The sequence below is a fragment of the Micropterus dolomieu genome, linkage group LG23 (assembly GCF_021292245.1).
Source record: "Micropterus dolomieu isolate WLL.071019.BEF.003 ecotype Adirondacks linkage group LG23, ASM2129224v1, whole genome shotgun sequence".
NCBI lineage: Eukaryota > Metazoa > Chordata > Actinopteri > Centrarchiformes > Centrarchidae > Micropterus > Micropterus dolomieu.
Window position 1 is genome coordinate 13,264,629 of NC_060172.1, and position 21,519 is coordinate 13,286,147.

General features: G+C 38.4%; 1 protein-coding gene across 1 annotated transcript in view; it reads right to left on the minus strand.

The window, feature by feature from the left end:
- The window catches only part of jade2 (jade family PHD finger 2), a 124,542-nt gene that overhangs the window by 13,607 nt on the left and 89,416 nt on the right, over nucleotides 1–21,519 (minus strand). The window contains exons 5-7 of the mRNA XM_046039587.1: nucleotides 8,476–8,630; nucleotides 4,566–4,777; nucleotides 948–1,115 (exon numbers count right to left, since the gene is read on the minus strand). Of these exons, the coding sequence (XP_045895543.1) occupies nucleotides 948–1,115; nucleotides 4,566–4,777; nucleotides 8,476–8,630 (535 nt within the window). The remainder of the gene's footprint in view (nucleotides 1–947; nucleotides 1,116–4,565; nucleotides 4,778–8,475; nucleotides 8,631–21,519) is intronic.

The window sequence follows — 21,519 nt, forward strand, 5'->3', positions numbered from 1 at the left end:
ACTGGACAAAAGTAAAATCATCTGACCCCTTAAGAAATGAAACTGTCTAATGAAAACATGTTTGGACCGATATAATAAACAGTAACTAAATTGTTAAGATAAACAGCCACTGTGGCGACTGACAGTACATCTATTTCCTATTAACACCCAAATAAATTGAATCCATTACACGCAAGAGGTACAAGACAGTATATTTGGACTTATGTTTATATGCGTACAGAATGTTTGCCAAACTTAATGGAGATTTTCTTTCACTTTTTAACCTTATAAAGATTCAAGAAAAGCTGAAGTGTAAGCGTATTGTTTTCAGAGATGGATGTAGTGTCGTTTGGGTTGAGGATGAGAAAAAGTGCAGTCAAAGCACAAGTGCAGGAGTCAAAGTAATCACCATGTGGGTCTTCGTCAAAACATGTAAAAACACCACACTGTCTTTCATGGTGTGGACACCTCGTCCAATGACACCTTGTTTACATACTTGTTTTAAACACCACACACATACAGTAGTGCTCCAAACTCTCTTTGCCTTTTCGTGTTTATGTAGTTGCTGACTCCACTGAGCTAAAGTAGGATAGATGGATTTTTACACAAATTTTGACAATGACTACAGCTGTATATACTCATGCAAATATAAACAACAACCACTCACTGTCTAGAGCCACTTTGCACCAATATGTGTGACTGGGATCATCAACAAAACACACCCAGGTGCAACCACAGCTAACTGATCACTTTGAATCTACTGATGTGCCTGCAGGCCTATCTTTGATTGGAAGAATCAAGTCTGGAACCAATTATACATCATGGAGAAATGAGTATATTAAGCACAAGAACACTCCGAGGTTGACTGAGGGCATGCATGACAAAAAAGGAAACTGGAACTCTTATCTATATCAGACTGTATTTGGATCTTTTGGCCATTTCAAACCCTGTCTCTCCTTCGGTCTTACCTCAGGGATCCATAAGGCACAGCTGACGTGGACCCACTTGGTTCCACTGCGGGTGGGCTTGAGGGCCCCCCCTCTCTTAGGGCAAAGCAGACATTTGGGCTGGACGCCCAGAGCGCAGGTCCGACACAGCCAGTTCCCCTGGGGTACCTTCAGGATGCCATAACACGCCTGCAACAGGGATAAAAAGAACGACAAGTTAGGATGATGTGAAGAAGTCAGACAAAGAGAGACAATGTTATAAAGTCAAAGCAATAACTTGGGGCATTTTGGGAATTTTCAGAAAGCCTGGGTCTGCCTGAAAGGTTTTGTACAGATCAACAAACAAGACAAAAAATGTTAATTAGTGAGCCAGGCTAGTTGCTTCCCCCTGCTTCAAGTCTGTATGCTAAGCTAACCAGCCACTAGCTGTAACGTCATATTTAGTGGACAGATATGACAGTATTATCAATCTTGTCTCGAAAGTGAGTACGAATATTTCGCAAAATGCCAAACTATTCCTTTAACATGATTTTGTAATAAATCGGGCAAATAAAGCGTACTATTAAAATACCATACAAGAGGTTTTGCATGCTGAACTACTAACTACCCTTAATATAAAATATTGGTGACCATTTCCCTACCTTCTCCCTACCTAATTTAGTGCCTTCCGTTTTTTTCAGAATATTTCATATTCTATCCTTAAAAGGTATGTTATCGTCACAAAATGACAGCAATGAAGCTTCAGCATTTGAGATTTGACAGTCAGCGTCTGTGCCATGCATTCACAAGCCATGCCATCAGGAAATTAAACCCAGAAGACACACATTGAATACACATGGACATTGTTAAACAGTTTGGAGGCTAGAATTTTCCCACAAGTGCAAAAACAGCTTCTGCTGGCTACTGAATTTCTTTTACCATGTCTTGCTTTCCCAACCATATACTGAGCTGCCTGGAACATGGGAAATTGTGGTGTGCTAGTAATTTTGTGGCAATTTAGACTGATATTCTGCCAAATGTTTGCACGAAGTCTGCTGAAACATGTAAACTCCTTGTTAAATAAATTACTAATAAAATGTATTATCATACATTTATATACATTTGGCATTATAAAATACATGACAATGCCATTTAATTAAATATATTCATTATTTTGAGATATGTTTTTGATCTGCTTCAATAAAGAAGTAAGAGAGTGGCCAGACTGGAGGAGAGAAAGAAGATAATTTAGAACAGGCTGGATTTGAACTCAGGCATGATTTGAACCAGCTACGCCACAGGGCCATCCCATCATCTTGTTTTTATGTCAGAGTCCTGATACTTTTCATTTTTGAAAAGAGCCCACATTCAGTTGCCACTGCTTCCATTTACAGTCTGCTGCTTATTTCTTCTGTCATTTCAAATGAGCAAATTCACAAATTCATTCTCCTTTTTGCCTCATCATACAACTCTTTAAAGGTTATGCTCACTGCTGCACACAACAAAACACAAGCCAAATCACTCTTAAACAATTCATCCCCATCTTATTGTCCCAACCAAAACTTTACTTTTAACTGGAAAGTAAACTGGACATTTTCAAAAAGTCACTTATCACTGTATCATCAATCTGCCACCTATTTCCCTTTCCACTAACATCCAGGGTTTCTCTGAATTTTTCATGGCAGCATAATAGCACGCTGCCTTATATTTGATAAGATTCAGTCCCCAGGGTCAGAAACAGAGAATTATTTCATTGTCAGATATAATTTACTCCTAAACGGTTTCAAAGTGCCTCTGCTGTGGGGAGTGAGTCATTCTTAATGCCTCTTTCTCCTCTATTATTACAACTTCTACGTCAGATCTATCAACTCTAATTTGTTACGTGTGAAGTCAAACTATCACTTCTTTAGTTGAGGCCCAAATGTAATTTCAAGGCCAAAAACCCAGAGCATCCCCAAATATAACCACTGCTGTTACATTCAAGCCAGGTCTCAGTATGCAATCACTTATCTATACATCTATACAATCCTACAATGTATACTAGTATACAATCTATACAACAGTAGGGACGTGTTATATGGCTGAAAAGCTACAATACACCATCAATTATAAGATATAATGGAAAAACAAACACAAAAACAAACTTGACACTGACAGGAGGAAACAAACTGAGACATCAAAGACTCCATCTTCATTAAAAGCAATTAAAGTACTTTATTGATCAAAGTACTGTATTGATCAAACCACACTTCAGTAAGCACAGCCTGTTACCTGCGGAAGGTTAGGGAGACAGTCTTATCAGTGAAGCATCAGTCAGTGCTGAATGTGTTTACTCTCTAAAAGCCTTAATATTGCTTAATACTCCCTGTGAGAAACAATTTCTTTCACTGCTTGTTACAATGTGTTTCCATGACACTTTAATGTCAGCTTCTGACAGCGACACTCACAGCTCGCCTGCTCCTACAGCTAACATCACAACAATAGAATGTCTTGGCGACCTATAAAGTAAGCTGTATGTCCGTGGGCAAGTCATTTAACATTTCCTGACTGACACACATCACGGCTGCCACTGCTGGATAGTGTTGTGTGTTGTGGTCCATTACTTTTACTGCAAATTTCTTCCCTGCAACACCAGCACGTGTGGACGAACGGACTGTGGTGAAGTTTCAAGTTGGTTATTAGTTTTACGTTGGACCGACGATAGAAGTCAAATTCCAATGTAAAACTAACTTCACCGCGGTGTAAAGCGCCACGAAATAAACGATAGAGCATACTTAAACGATAGACGTTTAAGACATTTTTCTATCGTCAAACGATAGATATCATCATGTCGCACAGCCCTATGTATCGTTACTGGGATGTAAAATGACCTATATCGGGATATGAGATTTAAGTTATTTCACACAGCCCTAAGTTCTAGTCATCTTGAAGTGAAGAATGAAGTTAGTTAAGGGTGGACTAAAGAGCTACACAACATGCATGAGATGACAAATGAACACATTTTGTGTCCCTCTTTTTCTACATAGTTGCACTTTTATTTCATTTACAGAAGAAATGGAGATAAATATAACAAATAATTCTTGATGAATAACTTAGGAAATACATTACACCATATTTGGGGCCAGGTGTCAGAACCAGCAGGTTTTGTGTTTGTATTTTTCGCATTGCGAGTGAAATTGTAGCTCACAGACCAACATGAGATTTGGTCTGCTGCTGGAGGTAACTATTTCCATTCAGTGTCATAACAGCAGGTAAACAGAGGCAGTCTGATGACACTGAAGGTGTGTTAGTGCCAACAGGGCCGACAGAACAATTAACACTGTGTCACTGTGTAACACACACAGCGGAGCCCCTTCAGCCTCAGGTTGTCACAGGCACCATTTGTGAAATTGGTACTGCATGTGTACTTTCATGCTGTTGATAAAGACGGAGAAATATATGAGCACCATACGTAAGGCAGCTCTGAGGAAAAAAAGACCTTGTCTTTGAACAACCTTGATTTAGTATTTTACATTTGTGCTTTCAGCATTTAGCAGTTTTTTCCCCCAGAGTGATCTCCCTATTCTATGAAAAAGTTTTTTAAAAAGCAAATAGGATAACAATACACAACCAAACACATTTGAACAGACAGATAAGATACTTAATTCCTTTACTGCTCACCTGATGAACACAGACATTGCACTTGTCACAGAAGACCATCTCGTTGCCGTCCTCTCCCTCTGGTGAGCGGCAGACGTCACAGACCACGTCCTCGTCGTACTCGATGCCCAGGCCTTCCTCTGTCTCAATGGCCTGCTGCATCTTCTCCTCACACACGCTCTCCAGCTCGACCAGAACACACTCCATTGTCAGCTCGTCCAGCTCTGGTAATGCTGGTTGCAAGAAGACCGTAAACTTCATTAGTTTTTGTTGATATTGTGGAACTCAACTAGAAGAATGAAATCATCTGAAATTCTGGTAAGGCAAGAAAGACTGGGATAAAGCACGGGGAAGGAGGGGCGATTAGAGGAGTGTTAGCTGGTGTGAAGTTCTTCTTTAATGTTTTAGAGAAAATGTTTTTCTTTAAGAGAGGAACCTGTCTTGACGCTGATCTCCATTGTTCAAAAAGTAGAAAGTGTTGAAAGTAGAGGTTCAGTCATGACTGCTGGTAGGAAGAATAATTATTTGAGAGAATACTGAGCCTATTAAGAGCTATTAAAACAAAAAGTGCAATAACAGTGTCAACACTCAGAGGTTTCTTTTATTTCTTGTTATTGATAAGAATAACAATAATGGGAAGTTGCTCATAGGGAGCAAGTAAATTTAAAATTCCAGGTATTTTTGGCCAAAACACTGTCTCACACTTGTAAATGTACACAGCTTTCCTTTGCAAGTACACCTTAGTTTTCTTTGGGCCGTTTAAAGATAAAATGTGCTGAAAATTAGCTGCAGAATTTGGGAGAATGTGGAGTTGCAGTTGACTCTTTGCTAACCAGAGAAATGCTGCACATGCTCCGTCAGTATGAGCCCATTTGCTATTAAAACCAAAAATTACAAACTTTACCAGTGAGTCCTTCTCGCAGACGGCCTATATGTGCCGATATGTGTCGGCATTAACATTGGTGTTCCTGCTCGATTTGCATCTACAAATAATGCCTCGCTCTAAGACTAGTTAATAGTTGATGGAGACTGATTTAACTGGCAAATGGAAGCTTTCTTCCTTTTAAAAAATTATTTAAAGTACCAGGGAAGTAAACAGTCTGGTTTCCAGGACGGTGGCTAACAGATGTGCTATTATCTCATTACATGCAACGAGATTACAATGATTATACAAAATGGGTAACAACAAGGCATTAAATCTCATGAAATGCCACAAATCCTGAATACAGGCTGTAAGTGAAGAACATGCCAATACAAATCAAATCAAATTAAGATCTGCAGAGTCGAGAAAATCTTTTTCTCAGCGACAATCTCTGGATTTTGGATTTAAAGTAATAGAAAACATTTACAGTGATCACTTTAGATTCAGTATTTACATTGTTCTGAAACATTGCCTCTCAATGCTTCGCCCGAATCCTCCAAGCAGCAATAAAGAAACTTCTGCTTTTCTGGCTTCTGTAGTTGAGGATTATTTATTGATTTATTTGAAGGATTCAGCACTCAGTTGGGAGTTTTTTTTAAATGGAGTTGAGCATCCTCAGTCTCTTTCTATTATTTATGTCACTCAACCCCTTCCCATCCAGAAATAGGAAATAAAAAATAAATAAAAACTTTATGGATTCTTGAGCACCTTATTGCCAACAGGCAACAGTTAAAGTGCAACCTGAGCTGCAGTTTCACATGAAGATTCAGAGCTTAGATTCAAAAGAATCAAACCAAAACACTGAAAAAATACTTCTGCATTATTTTGGAAATGCAACATCCACTTTAATATGAAAGTCAGCACCTGCTGCTGTATTGAATTTGGCCATATGATGTTGGCATGAAGGAAGAAACTGTGTGATTGCAGTTGTTGTGGATCTAGAAGCTGCTTTTGAAGCAACAGAGAAAAGGGAAGCAGAGTTAGATATTAACCTGCTGTGACATTTACATCATGACGTGAACACACACACACACACGAGGGAGGGAAGCAACACCACTATTCACACATATTTGAGATTGTATGTGTCTGCACGGTGCACTGTGTGTGTACTTTCAGAGTATTTACTTTATATTTATCTTCCGAGTGTGTGTTTCTGTGTTCGTAACATGTGACAGCTGTGTGCACATGCAGATACACTTTTAACTTTGTGTGTATGTGTGCTGCACTTGTCCGTGTGAAAGCAAAACAGCATCCAACATGCACACACACACACACACAGAGACATAAATAATTTTTTTTCTCTACTTTTCAGTATATTCTACTGCTTTTATTCTGCACATTGCCCATGCATTATGTGCCTTCATGTGCTTTTCTTAACTTATTTAATTGAATGCATTATAATGCCACAAAGCCTGATTTTTAATATCAAGTGTTTTCTCCATTACTACCAATATACGTCCTCTATATTTTCCTGTGTATTGTTTTGCTGTAATGGCTTAGTTTTCTGAAAGAAATGAAGTTCCATCTTAAATAGTAAATAGTCTGAAAAATCTAACTAAATTAACCCTCTAAGCTCAATAGGAAAAGTGTATAAAATTACAGCCTACCCAAGTACACATACACTTGTATACATGTATACAGTACGTGGAGACTGAGACAGAATATGCTCAATCAACCCTTCATGAATCCAGGGCCAGACAACCTTGCCCAACAGAACCAATCAACCGTCTGTTTGTTTGGTCTGGTAGTGAAGGTTATGAGAAACAACCCACTACTGCTCCAGGAAGAGCCAGTGCCTGTGTGTCTGTGTGTGTGTGTGTGTGTGTGTGTGTGTGTGTGTGTCTGTGTGTGTGTGTGTGTGTCTGTGTGTGTGTGTATGTGTCTGTGTGTCTGTGTGTGTGTGTTTGATTTAAGGAAAATGTGTCCCCGAAAAAAAGCCTGAGACCCAGGCGGAGATTTATAAACATAATTTCTACGCTTTATCTGAAAAGAGCCAATCAGATATTGAATAAAATGGAGGAGATGGGAGAGATGTTGGGTCAGCAGTTGTCACCATGGCGCAATGTAGCGAAACAGAGAGGGAGTGACAAAAACTAGAATAAGAGGAACAACGAAGACAGAGGAAGCAGGTGATGATAGAGAGGTAAGGGGGCAATGACGAGTAGAAAGGACGGAAAGAAAAGAGGCCAGAAGTATATTTTTATATAAATTTTAAGGTCCTTTAGACTTTTTAAAATCTGACTTAAGAGGTGAATTTTAATATTTTTCCTCATCATGAAAGAGAACAGCTGTTTATTTTATTTGAACATATCTAATAAAAGTTGTGATTGTAAATGAGTGTGTACTACTACTTTATCTCTTGATGGCACAAACAAAGTTTTAATGAGAAAACATGGCATCTCTCTTAATTGTCCATGTTTCTGATACTACCAGTTTATGTGTTATCTCAACCAAACAAGAGATGAAACAATCAATCAATTAATCTATTAGTCAACTGACATCTTTAAAGTCATTTATCGTGGAAAAATGCTAAACATTGCAGCATTCAGTTCCTAAAATGTAAGGTTTTGCTGCTCTTCTTTGTTTTATATCATTGTAAATAGAATATCTTTGGATTTTAAACTGAATTGAAAGTTTATTAGAAAGCTATTTGAAGCAGAACTTTTTTTCTAACATTTTACAGACTAAACAATTTATGGAATAATCAAAAAAAAAAAAAGGATATTATTTACATGCAGCTGTGCCCAGGAATATGACTTTCACAAACACACACAATAAAGTGTGAGATATGGACGTGTCTTTCAAGCCCATATACTTTGGCTCAGCACTTACAATCATATTCGATGTCTTTGGAAACTCTTTTTGACATGATGCTGGTGGCAGTAATGTCTCAGATTTTACTGTGGACCTACATTTACACAGTTTTAGTGAGTATCTTTTCTCTTCAATCTCAATTTTTTTTTTCTGGCTATTATTATCAAATTAGGCAGCAGGTCAGTTTACACTCACCCATCTGTCTAAACTCGTGGTTGACCAGTTCCAGCCAGGCAACATCCAGATCATCAAGGTCATAGCAGCTGTAGCGCTGGGTGGGAGGAGGCTGGGAGTGGCTTTCCCTCTCCTGCCGGTTGCTGGGCAGACCACCTGTCGACTCCGGCGGCAACCTGGAACAAACACAAAGACACACGCAGAGAGTTTATCACATGGTCTGGAAACACAACAACAAAACTTGTTTTAACATCTTAAAAAATGTGTCTAAGTTTGGTTTACAAATATGGACAAAATAAAATAATGAAACAAATTATGAACTTGTAAATGGGTAATAATTCCAGCTCTTGATTAAATAAATAAATAAATTTAATTAAGCAATAAAATACAACATGGAGTACTTTGGTTGCTGGCACCTGTGGGCTGCGGTCGTGTATTAGCACACTGTTAACACTTCCCCCAATACAGCACAACCTCAAGTATTTTATTACCTAATGCCACATTTACACCTTTTACAGCTGCATCAAATACAAAAGTGAAGACAGTGGTAATTTAGTCACTTTGAAAGCCTTAATCATACAGAGTTTATAACATTTTATCCTCCAAAACTGCACGTACACATGTGCACATCCACGCTCTGCATAAAACATTGAAATCCTGCACTTCTCATGACAACAGGAATAATGAGGAAGCCCTTTTCCCGTCTGGGGCACTTCCTTAGAATCAGGTCGTGACCTCAAAGTCCAGAAAGACTGATTCAGAGTCTTTCTGATGAAAAGAAAAAAACACTATCCAAACAATGACAAATTAAGTGGTTGTAAGCGACCATGACAGGAAGCTCCTCCAGGCAGTGTCTGGTCTCCGGAGCCTCGGGCCTGAATGTCTCTCTGTCAACAACAGCAGGAAATGGGGTCAGGAACTCTGCTCGACCCACTGGGAACCAATAAGGACTCAAACACGCTCTTACACACATTTGTGCACACACACATACAGACCCACATAAAACATCTGGATCCTCTAAGAGCTAATAGATAAATATAGCGTGAAAATGTATAAACTGTACCGACCGATCACACATACTCACCCGCTCGAAAAGAGCTCTGTGTTTTGCATAGTAACACACACACCCATATGATTCACATGCTCGCCTAGTGAAGTCGTGACCTTTGTGTGAAAAGGTGAAGTGCATCAGTGATCAAAATAACAAAACTAAACAACCTTTTGCTCTCTGTTCTGCTCCCTGTCTTCAACTCCTCATTATCATACTGCTCAGTTATTATCATCATCATCCTCCGTCAGTGCTGTCGCCCTCACATCAAGCAGCACAGTGATCATCGTCATGGTCCTCATCATTATCATTATCCTCGCCATTATCATCACCACCACTGTTGTCGTCATCATAACAACAGCTGCCACAATTTAATTCAGTAATCTTCACTAGGGTGACATCAGCTTCACATGTGTTGCCAGCACACTTACAATAGGAAGTGAAAAAACAATTAAATAAATAATTTGCATAATAATAGTCATTAATAGACAAAAAACAGGTGATTTCTTTGAACACTAAACCAATATGGGAGTTATTCCAGAATACTATAAAATGCACGAGTAGGAGAACAATATTACACTATAAAATGTCTAATTGTCTATATCGTAAACAGTATAAAAAAAAAAAAAATATATATATATATATATATATATATATATATATATATATATATGGTTGTAGTCATTGCCCTTGCCACCCTTCTTCGTCTTTACTTAATTCCTCCTCATTTTTGCATCCTTTTCTTATCCTTTCACTTCTAATTCGACTTTCTTAGATGTTTGTTTGCTGTTGTTTATCTAATAGGAAACGCATGCAAATCTCTCTGTGGACAAGCAAAACACTGCCCTGCATATGTACACATGAATCTTTCTGTGGCTTTGTTTTGTGTATACGCAGACGCCCCAACCAATCCTTGATGTCACCATCCCAGTGATATGAGCATCAGTGATCAACAGCATTTTCACTGCTGATACTGCATCCAGCAATCTAATAAAAAGCACAAATCTGTGTTCTGTCTATGAATGACCAACTTAGACCACCAGTACTATGGAGACAAAAGTGTAATCGTTAATAAAGCCTAAATTCTGCTATCTTTCTGGGAGGACAAAATGGCAGAAAATTAAACCCTGTTTTGGCCTGGAATCAGACTGATATCTGATACTGGATAAATAGGCCCTGGCCAGTCAACTGGCAGGGGAGAAAAGATAGAGACAAAGACACAAAAGAGACACACACACATTCACAGGGAGAATAGGTTTCATACTGGAGACACTGGGCTGGTTGTTTCTGTTATGTAACGTTAAAAGCAACTACAGTGTCTTATTACATTGTTGGTGGTTATCAAAGGATAAGGCATGTTTAATAAGGCTTCTATAGTTTTTGTTATTGTCAACAGATCCCATAAAAATACCAAATGTGTCTCATAAAAAAAAGGCTGAACAACTGGGCACTGTACTTGTTAGGAAATGTTACTAATATAATAATAATAATAATAATAATAGCTTTATTTGTATAGCACTTTTCAACACAGGTAACAAAGTGCTTTACAGCAATCAATGTTCAACATAGACAAGTAGAATAAAAATGAAATAAACAAAATTAATTAATAAAATAAATAAAACAAACAAGTAGGCGATGAATTGATTTCTGGCTGAGACAGGTATAAAAGAGACTTACAATAGTTGAGGAGATAAACCATGGATGAGTTTCTCCAGAAATAAAAGACTTAACCTTGGATATACTTCACAAATGATAAAAACATAACTGAACAACTTTCTTTACATGTAGCTCAAAACAAAAATCCTGGTTAAAAAAGTTAAAAGATTTCCCCAAGTTCACATAGATTTGCCATGATCTGAGTTCTATTAGTTGGGGGGAACAAGTGCAATGACATCCAATTTTGTAAGATTTAATTGTAGAAAGTTGTGTGACAGAGTGTTTTATTTCAGCAAGGGATTTGCAGAGGGTTTCACTGATACTCAAGCAAGAGTAAACAGTGCACTTGATGGGAACAACTAAAAGTGCAGATTAATACACATTTGCTTCTCTGATCAGTAATTACAACAGCAGGAAAATAAAATAAACTACATTGGCTGTATTCCTTCATTACCATGAACGTGTAACCAGTGCAACCGTGTGGCTCATTAATAACAATGGAGGTCTATGGCACAGAGGAATAAGATAGATCAGGCTATGGTGACATAGACATTACCTGTTCATAGGATCAGTTCATTGCTGGTCTTGGTCTTTTCTTAGGGTTTGTTGATAATAATAAAAATGTAGAGTATATTCAGGTATAAACTGAGTACCAAATATATAATCTGATAACCAGTCAGTAGTTTAACAAACAGATCTCTTCAGCAGAGTGCTGTTGAATATGATATTCTTAGCTTTGTTTATTCTAATATGGGCTTTATAACATTTAGTTTTATGACTCTGTTGCCGTTTCTTTGGCTTCTAGCTGTGACTGGCAGTGCGGATTTGCTTTAGCAACATAGGGATGTAAAAACAAAAAGAAATGAATGAAAAAGGAGAAAAGAAAATTAGGACAAAATATGATCATGAAAAGAAGACAAGTGAGACACCCAGCCAACATTTAGACACTGAGTAAATGATACCTGTAGCAAGCCTGCATACATTTAGAGCAAAACTGATATCACCTGAAGACAGCAAGATAACAGCTATGTCAATTTGTTAAGTGACCCTTTCTGACTTACTGATATCAGTTCAAAAGTCGCATCATCATCATCTCTCTATCACTATGTGTGGTGACATTTAAGGTGAGCTCCCAGTTTGGATGTCTGAGGTACAGGAGACGAAACATGAAGTGAGACATGAAAGGAAAAGCGTTGCCTCATAATAATGTCAAGCCATCCCATCTAACAGGATGTGAGTCAATGGAGGTCAAAGTACAATGTGTTCTTCCACTGGTAAGTATCGTGTATCATCCCCACCCCACACACACACACACACACCTTACATAATGTAGGTAAACAAAACCATGTGCAAAAGGTCTCCCTTTGTCTAGGCTTTATCGTGACTACAAAGGCAGAGATAAAGTGCAGAGTCATCCGTCAATACTGAAGACAATAACAACTCTATGTTAAACTGTAAATAGATTTTCTGTCTTTTTATTGGGTTAACAGTGAATCCTGATAAATGTATGTGAGCCAAAGAGCTTTAAAAGTTTAGATTTAGACTTTAGATTAACGCACTTTTACAAATATATCAGTTTGAAGAAGAGGAGACAGGGATTCCAAGTCTGACTTGAGAAATATAATATTGCAAAATAAGGTCTAAAAAGTGGAAAATGAAATGACGAAAGCAGACAATTAAGATTCTTCACAGCAAAAACAAGGTACAGTAGAAGATGTCCTAGACACACACCAAAGCAGAATAACTCTTCATTGTAGAAAGATTTCTGAGTATTTCTACATTTCTTTTAATAAAAAAGTACATGTTTTTAATCACTAAGTTGACAATTTCACATCAAAAATGTTTTCCCTTTTTCAACCCATTGTCAGTCTATAAGAAGGATATTTTTAGCTAGTAATAATAATTAAGAAACCTTCAAAATCACTTCTGTTTACATTTGAGGAGTGCTAATGAGGAGAGCAGCAGAGAGGGAATATTTAGATGTTCCCTCCTTGGAATCATAACAATACTACAGCTCAGTTTGCTTTGATCTTTATGGTGCGTTCCATGAAATATTTATCAGGGCGAACTACACACCGTGGGGCTCTGATTCTTAAAACAATAAAAACCAAAGTTCCCCCTCCATCCCTCTTCCAGCTCTTAGGCCCGGAGGAGAAGTGTCTTTGGTTTACCACACGGGATGTGCCTCTGGGGAGTATAGGAGTACAGCGAAAGTGTAAAGAATATCTTGTGGCATTGCACTGCTGAATAGGATGTTATATGAGCACGTGCAGGGAGGACAGTTGATGTATATGTTTGTGAGTGCGTGAAAGAGTTAGAGACCGGGGTGGAAATAATCTAGTTTTTTTCACAATTACACTGTCCACAGTCTTCACTTCCTAAGCAAGCAGAAACAACAGGCTTAGTATAATAACTTATTCTTATTTTATGCTAATGTCCTATAAAAAATGGCTAGGCTTAGTTACATATGAATTACGATCATTCGCAATTTAGCATTGCAGCTTCTAGACATTCTTTTTTTCTCAACTTAAAGGAAATACTAGAAGCGTACTGTTTAATCACAGCAATTTATAAACTACAAAATATGTAAATAAATATAGTTATCTCTAAGTACAGATTAATAATAAAAAGACCGGGCATTTATTTGCTAAAAATCACTGAACTGACCCTGCCTATATTTGGGATAGGCATCTATATGCGACAGGCCTTTAATTCCTTTCACAGCAAAGATGTGAAATAGGCTACTATCAAACTGTTTATTTTAACCAGTATAAATATTATGTATTAAAAGTATGATCATATCAATTACAAATCATTAATTTGATCTAGCTCTGACACACAGCTTAGGCACTTTTATTTTGAAGGCAGCAAGATAACAAAAACAAGCATACCCAACAACACGATGAAGGAAGAGGAGAAGAGTGCGGGAGATGTTAATAGACATTGAGCAACATACCTTAGATGACAGTATTAACAACTTAGATAGATTTTTATGAAAAGACATTTTGATTGTTTTGATCGGAGGACCCTTACAGACTAAAGGAATATAAATAATCCATCTTTCTGGTTTACCAATGCCAGTAAATCTTTGTGAATTGAACTGTAAAATGAACTGTGGCGAATCTAACTGATCTAAGGATGTGTAGCATGTCCATACAGACAAAAGTTTAAACATTTGTATTTACGATCTAAGCAGCTTAGAAATAGCTACAATAGGCGACCTGGTGGTCTTTAAGAGCTTTTTATACACCCAAAGAACCAGGCAGCTAATTGAGACCTGTGTTTATTTGTCAAAATGTGAAGCTACATCAGTAAACAGGATAGGCGGCTATTTGGGACTCAGCTATTAATAGAAGTTTTAAGGTATAAAACATACTGAAGTGCCAGCTGAGTGTATTTGGCCCTACATGTGAATGAAATTGTGAATGAAAGGACAATGCATTCAAGAGGAGTAGAGAAAGCTATATAGTTTGATTTAAAAGGCTGATAGATAAAAAGAAAGAGAAAGAAAGAGGGTAAGAAAAAGTCAGCCAAGGCTTCTTCTCTGTCCTCCTTCCCATATGTTCCTCACCACTGTGTAAATCTCACTTTCCTCGTCAATAATAATCTCCTCTCAAGGAGGGATGAAGTGGATGGTGTTTACATAAGACATTTCCAGTGTGGGCAGAGCGACAGCGGCTGAGCTCAGCTCTCAGTCTGACTCTCTGCCCACACAGGACACGTCTAGTTTAAACAGACATCAACTCCTGACAGATCACTCATGAAGAGCAGGAAGTCCTTCGTAACGAAGCTGGAAATGTATATGAGGCTAAATGGAAAAAAGGGGAGGGAGAAGGGCATGGACGACAGAATGTAAGAAACAGAGAAAGAAAGAGAAGTAGGATGGAAGAAACGGAAGAAATTAAGAAATGATCTGAAGAACTGAAATAAATGAGAGATTCAGACTGCTGTTCACATTTACTATTATCTTTCATTTGCAATTTATACAACTACACAGTAGCTGCCAACTACCTGTCTGAGAGAAAGAGCACACAATGCGAACAATAGCTTTTTTTAACCGACTCCGACAAATACTCTTAATTAGCTACAGCTAATTAAATTTGCCAGCAACAGCTGCCATTTCAGCTGGCAATATCAACAACTGTCTGCGAAAACTTTCACCTCTTCAAAACATGACAAGACAGCGTTGTTAACTAGATGAGCGCACGCACGTACAGATCTCTGCCAGGTGTCTCTGGGGGCATGTGGGTGGGGAACAGGGAGTGCAGGGCAGGGTGTGTGTCCGGCCTATATTGTACAAGTTTCTTATATAGATGTATACAACGATTGTAAAAAGTGTTTTTGTAGTATATAGTATAGTCTAGTGTAAGGGTATTGTACTGGGTTTTCCTAAGTGTATAAACTTAATAAGCAGATAAACAGATAAAGCCAAACTTCTAAATTTATTTAGGCAAAACTGAAAAAGCTTACCAATTACCGGAAATGCCTTTTGCTATGTCATAACATATATCGTAAAATGGCAAATACTGGTAAAACAGACAAAATTCTACGCTTTAAAATAGGCTCAGTCACTAAAAAAGGTTTTTCAGAAGTTGTAAATCACTGCAACCATGAGCGGGGTCCTTAAGAATACATTCATAAATGTGCACAAAAATATTAGGCTGATGGGTCCAGTGATATGTGAGATTAGTTGCGGACACACACACATACACACGTACATGACAAAACGTATGATCTCCTCCGGGCTTAGACCTGGCGGACATAATGATTTTATTATTATTAACTATAATTAAAATCAGGTGCAGCGTTTTATAGTAAAAGTCAGAATAAATACTTACATTTGGGAGACATATCCCTGTAGGTTATTAAGGGATAACGAGCGGTGGAGCTAAATCACACAGCAAAGCCCATGTTTTTAATGATGCAGGCGATTGTTAAACCTTCAGCTAGTAACTACATTGATAATTTGATGAGCATTTATTTCGTAGTAACTAATCAGAGCAGCACGTCACCATTATGGGGGAAAAAGGAAACTGGATTGGAGACAAACAGCCCAATCAGGTTACAATCAGGTGGGGATGTGTAAAAAACACTTACTGCTTCACTGCAGGTCAGATGCCAGGCTGAACATCACCAGTTAGACATGTTTTACCTACTAGAGTCTGCAACAGGTTTTATTATTGAGCAGCTGAACTAGGTAATAGGAAAGAGAAACGATTATTTAATCAGCCATAAAAGTGACAGGGGCACAACAAGAGAAGAGAAGGAAAGATAAAATGATATAAGTCAATGGTGAAACCCAAGCCTGAGCAAAGGAAGAAGAAAGCCAAGAAGGGATGAAGAGAATGTGGAAAAGCAGGGGGAAAAGAAGAGAAGTTTGAAGAATACATCTGGTAAATGAGTTTATAAGATGAGATTGAAGAAAGACAAGGAGGCAGAGAAGAGAGGGAGAGACAGAAAGGTGCTCTTCCTCCAGTTCTTCAGTAATTTGATTTTAACTCCAAAAGGTGATGACAAGTTTATTCAATTTGGAGTCAAGGCTTAAAATTATTTCAACAAGCTCCTCTCTTCATTTGAAGTCCCCCAATGCCATACAATATCCTTTAAAAAATGTTAAGTGAACGTAAAAGTTGCTAACAAAGTTTCAGTGCAAATTATCAGCACAATAACATCACAGAAGAAGAAGTTTATTTTATTCTCTGTAAAGTCTGAAGACAAAATTCACACGTCAGTATGTTGCAAAAAACTTGATGATGAGGGTGTTACTCTGAATACAAGATTAAACCACTTGTTCAGACATACCATTCTTATCAGATGCAAACAATCACGTCCCTGTGTGTTAGGGTTAGCTTGTGTGTGTGTGTGTGTGTGTGTGTGTGTGTGTGTGTGTTTGTGTGTGTGTGTCAAATAATCTCTCATTCTTGAAATACCTCACTGTCACAGTATGGCTGAGAAAACCGGCTATTCCCTTTTCTTCCCTGTAATCCCTCTCTTTCTTCCCCTAGTTTTCACACTAGGCTGTGTGTGTGTGTGTGTGTGTGTGTGTGTGTGTGTGTGTGTGTGTGTGTGTGTGTGTGTGTGTGTGTGTGTGTGTGTGTGTGTGTGTGTGTGCCAACAGCCATACAAATCACCCTATTCTAAAACACAGTCTCATATCAGCATGCAGACTGGAGCAGGAGAATCAGGCAAGCATCCAACAAGGCACAGGGTTACCAACCCCAGGGTTCAGGGGCAACCCTGCGTGGTGTTGGAGGGGTGTGTGACTGCAAAAACAGGTTTAGCTACTGTGTACATGTATATGTGCGCGTGTGGGTGGGTGGGTGTTACATCTTTCTGTCTGCATCCTTTCCTATCTACATGCCAATCTTTGCATCCATGTTATAGGGCTAGAAAAACACTGTCTGTGTGACTGTCTGCATGTATGCAAAACTTGCACTAACTCACCAGCTGACTTAAGCTGATGATACACAGGGCAACTTTTTGAGCAATATTGCTGGGCAATCTTGCTAGTGGCAAGTCTCACTATGTTTTGAACGGATAGCGGCAGTGCGGGGTGGGTGGCAGAGTGGTGGGCGAAGGGGATTACGGTAGTAATCTTTACTCATTACCATTGATGGCAACGTTGCCCTGCATGATTTCTAAAAGTTGCTCTGTGTATCATCAGCTTTACTTTATGTGTTGCTCTCTCTCTCTCTCTCTCTGAACTATTAAACTGAACACGTTCAACCTCCAATAACTTTTGTAAACACAGAACTGACATATTATAGCCCAGATGAATGCAAGTCAAAATCTCTCCTTTTAGCTTCGTTTATGGTCTCCACCAACCTGAGGGAATTATCTACCTCTTTAGCAGGTAAATGATTGAGTAGTGAAAGTGAATCCAAACAGCCAAGTTGCGACCGGAAAACCAAAACAATGAGCTGAAAAAAGCCAAGTGATTATTCTCTGTGAGTGCACCATTATGAGCGACCCCTTTCACATACAAGTCATGTGATGCCTTGTTTATATAAAAATATTGATTACAGCAGTTTTATATCTGACATGCAAAGCATGCATGTTTGGGTTAATCAAGGGCAAAAAGGTAGCGTGTGGAAATTATTCTCTCAAAACACTGAAATTGGTTATGGCAGACTTGCTAGCTTATAATTATAAATGAACAACCTTGCAGTATTTCTGGCATTGTTTTCATATGAAATACATAATTTAATAAAAATACTGAAGAAATGAACCCAGAATGGTCTATATGTCCTCCATACTGACATATGCATATACAAACACATCCATACAGGTAGTAGAGTAGGGGTTGCAATGAACACGCACACACACACACAGGATTGATGCAGTGTTGCTTTGGAGAAGTAAGTCATCTTCATGTCATATTTATATGGAAAGAAACACACAATAAACCCTTTGCACAGACAGTCATCTTTGTTATATTTATGTGAAATAAATCATGTAACTGTATCTCTCTCTCTCTCTCTCTCTCTTTCTCTCACATACACACACTGTTGTACAGTACAGTGATCATCGGGAGCAGTGAGTCATCTTCATGTCATATTCATGTCAATGAATCAATCATCGCCCAAAAGACAAACATCATTTGCACAGTGACCTTTCAGAGATGACTCACCCGTGTTACTTTTATAGCAATCAGCTACACACACACACACACACACACCCCATGTAAAGCAGTCTTCACTCTTACAAATTAATCGCCCTTTTCTTTAGTCCATGACTATCTCAGTGCAAATTTTTTTTCTTTTCTTCCTTTTAAGCCATAAAACTGGTATCAAATCAGATCAGATGATCACATTACATGAAACATTAACTACCCCAGTGGGAGAAAAAAACCCTAGCAACAAGTACTGTAGTGGTAGAAGACTGAATAGGTTGTAAATATGAGAAATACCTCAAATATACTGGAGCCAAGTTTTCTTGCAGTGGAAAAATAAGTTTGCTTGGGGGACTAAAAGAGAAGAAAAACAGAATAGTTGGTATAAGGAAGTATTACAACTTTTTTCAACAGAAATACCAAGGAGAGGATGTTACAGAGCTGCCCACACTGTTTGACTGACAGTTGATCTCTGGGAGGTGCAGCATAGAAACACCACAGTAATGAGCGCTGAGCACCAAAGATGGAGATAGCATTTTTAAAATTGAGAATCCAGAGAATTTCCATTTTAAGTAGGAGCTCATGAATGAAAAATGTGGCTTCATTATAGTCTCTCCTCTCTTTTCGCCTTTCGATCTATATATATGTCAATGCCACTCACTCTATCTCCATCTCCTACTCGTTGTGTTTTTGTACATGCTTTAAAATATCTGTCCATCACAACCAGAAATATCCACCTGCTATCACATTGTATGTGTCTTCACTAACACAGCACAAATTATAAAAATAAAAAAAACAAGATTCCTAAAATCATTCAACCCTATTCTCCATCGCAGTTGCAATCACAAACATTGCCAAGTGCATTTTTTGTTTATTTATTTAAACCTATGAAGGAAAGCATGGGATACCTACAGCTAAGAACAACTTGTTCGGGACTATTGATTTAAAAAATCTATTCTGTGTATGTGTTTTGTTACTTCTCGGAAGCAGAGTTACTCTCTTGTAACCTGCAGATGGAAACACATTTAAAAGAAAAAACAATGCCAAAATATTTGTTTGAGGGCTAAATGGAAGTTTAGCCAATTATGGGTTACAGTAAGCATCTTAACCAGTTTACCATACAGTTGATGGCAAAAGCAAATATAAGGGGAAAAAATATAAGGGATTTTATGTAAAGATTAACAAGTTAAAAAAACGGGTATATTTTAGGTTTAGGGGCATACTAAGGGTCAATGGGATAATTCTGGCTATCACTTCTTGAGAGAGAGAGAGAAAGATGTTTGTGAATGAGTTCAGAAATTTGGAGCTGTCAAATTAGAATTTCTGAACTTCATAGTTGAACAGGGTCATTTTGAGGACACAGTTTTTTGGGGGTTTTTTCATTCTTTTCTATAACCTTTATTTAACTAGGTCTGTCCCTTTGGGATCATCTCTCTCTTTTACAAGGGAGACCTGGCCGAGAATAGCAGTTGACTTAAAGTTGTAAAGGAATTAATGTCTCATCCCCCTAACTAGTGGAATTAAGGGGATTGTTTTTAAGGGATACTTTGCACACAGCCAGTGTCAGTTCGTGTGTTACAGTGAGCTGCCATTTTGTTCTGTGGTTCAGATGCTAGTACAGTTTGCCCGTTGTCATGGATATGTCTCAGACTTATTAACACCACTACTCTAAAGCCCTGCGGGCTACTGCACACACACACACACACACACACACACACACACAAAACCCAACTACATTTACATACAGATACTGCAAAGTGCACAAACCGATACTGAAAGGCACACACACAATTAAAGCTTAAGTTCTCATGAGTGCATGCACGCAAAATCAAACACACATGACCACACACACTCCTAAATTGATGCCAACACAAACACACAAGGCTTTACACACACACACACACACACACACACACACACACACACACACAGAACTCTCGTTGTGTCACCCTATTTGGCTTCTATCTCCCCTCTCTCAAAACTCCCACAGTTCCTCCACAAACAGTAAAACTAACCCCCCACCCCACCCGCAGCTCTTTTCTTTCAGTGCTGTCCTCAGAAATGTGCAAACAATGTTAAACAAAAGAGACGAGGCCCGTAATAACAAGAGGAAAATAAATGTATGGGACAGTGGAAAGAAAGCAAAAGAGATAGATAGAGAGACAGAGGGATGGGGATGTGTGTTTGTGCCTGGAGCAGGGTTTGGGCAAACAGGGCAGGGGGATGTTTTCATTCATATTTTCCGCCCAGTTAGTTGGGAGAGAGGCACAGGAGTGAGAGACAGAGACAGTGAGAGGGGCAAGACACAGAGAGGATAGAAAGTGGAAGCAAGAGCAGACAGGAGACACAAGAAAATGTTTTCATGTTATGTGGCTCACTTCCACTTCAGTTGTTTCTTTCTACGCCAGTGCTTTTACCCTCCTCACCTAATATCCACCTGAATCTGTTCTAAGGTTGGGGTTCAACTGCATGTTATAAAAGCTGAACCCAGTATCTAAACAGTTTATCAAATTAAAATCCTTTGCATCCTTTTAGGATGAACTTTCAACATTTGAAACAATGTAGGTTTAAGTGGAAGTTGAATTAATGCTTCTGACCTGTGGCTACAACCTGGAAATTAGATGAGCAGCAGAAGATATTAGAAGTTAATTAAATATGCATGAATCTGACACATTAGAATAACAGGTGTAGCCTGCTTACTTCTGCACACCTTACATTCATGAGCTACTCGCACCAAATACTGGACATC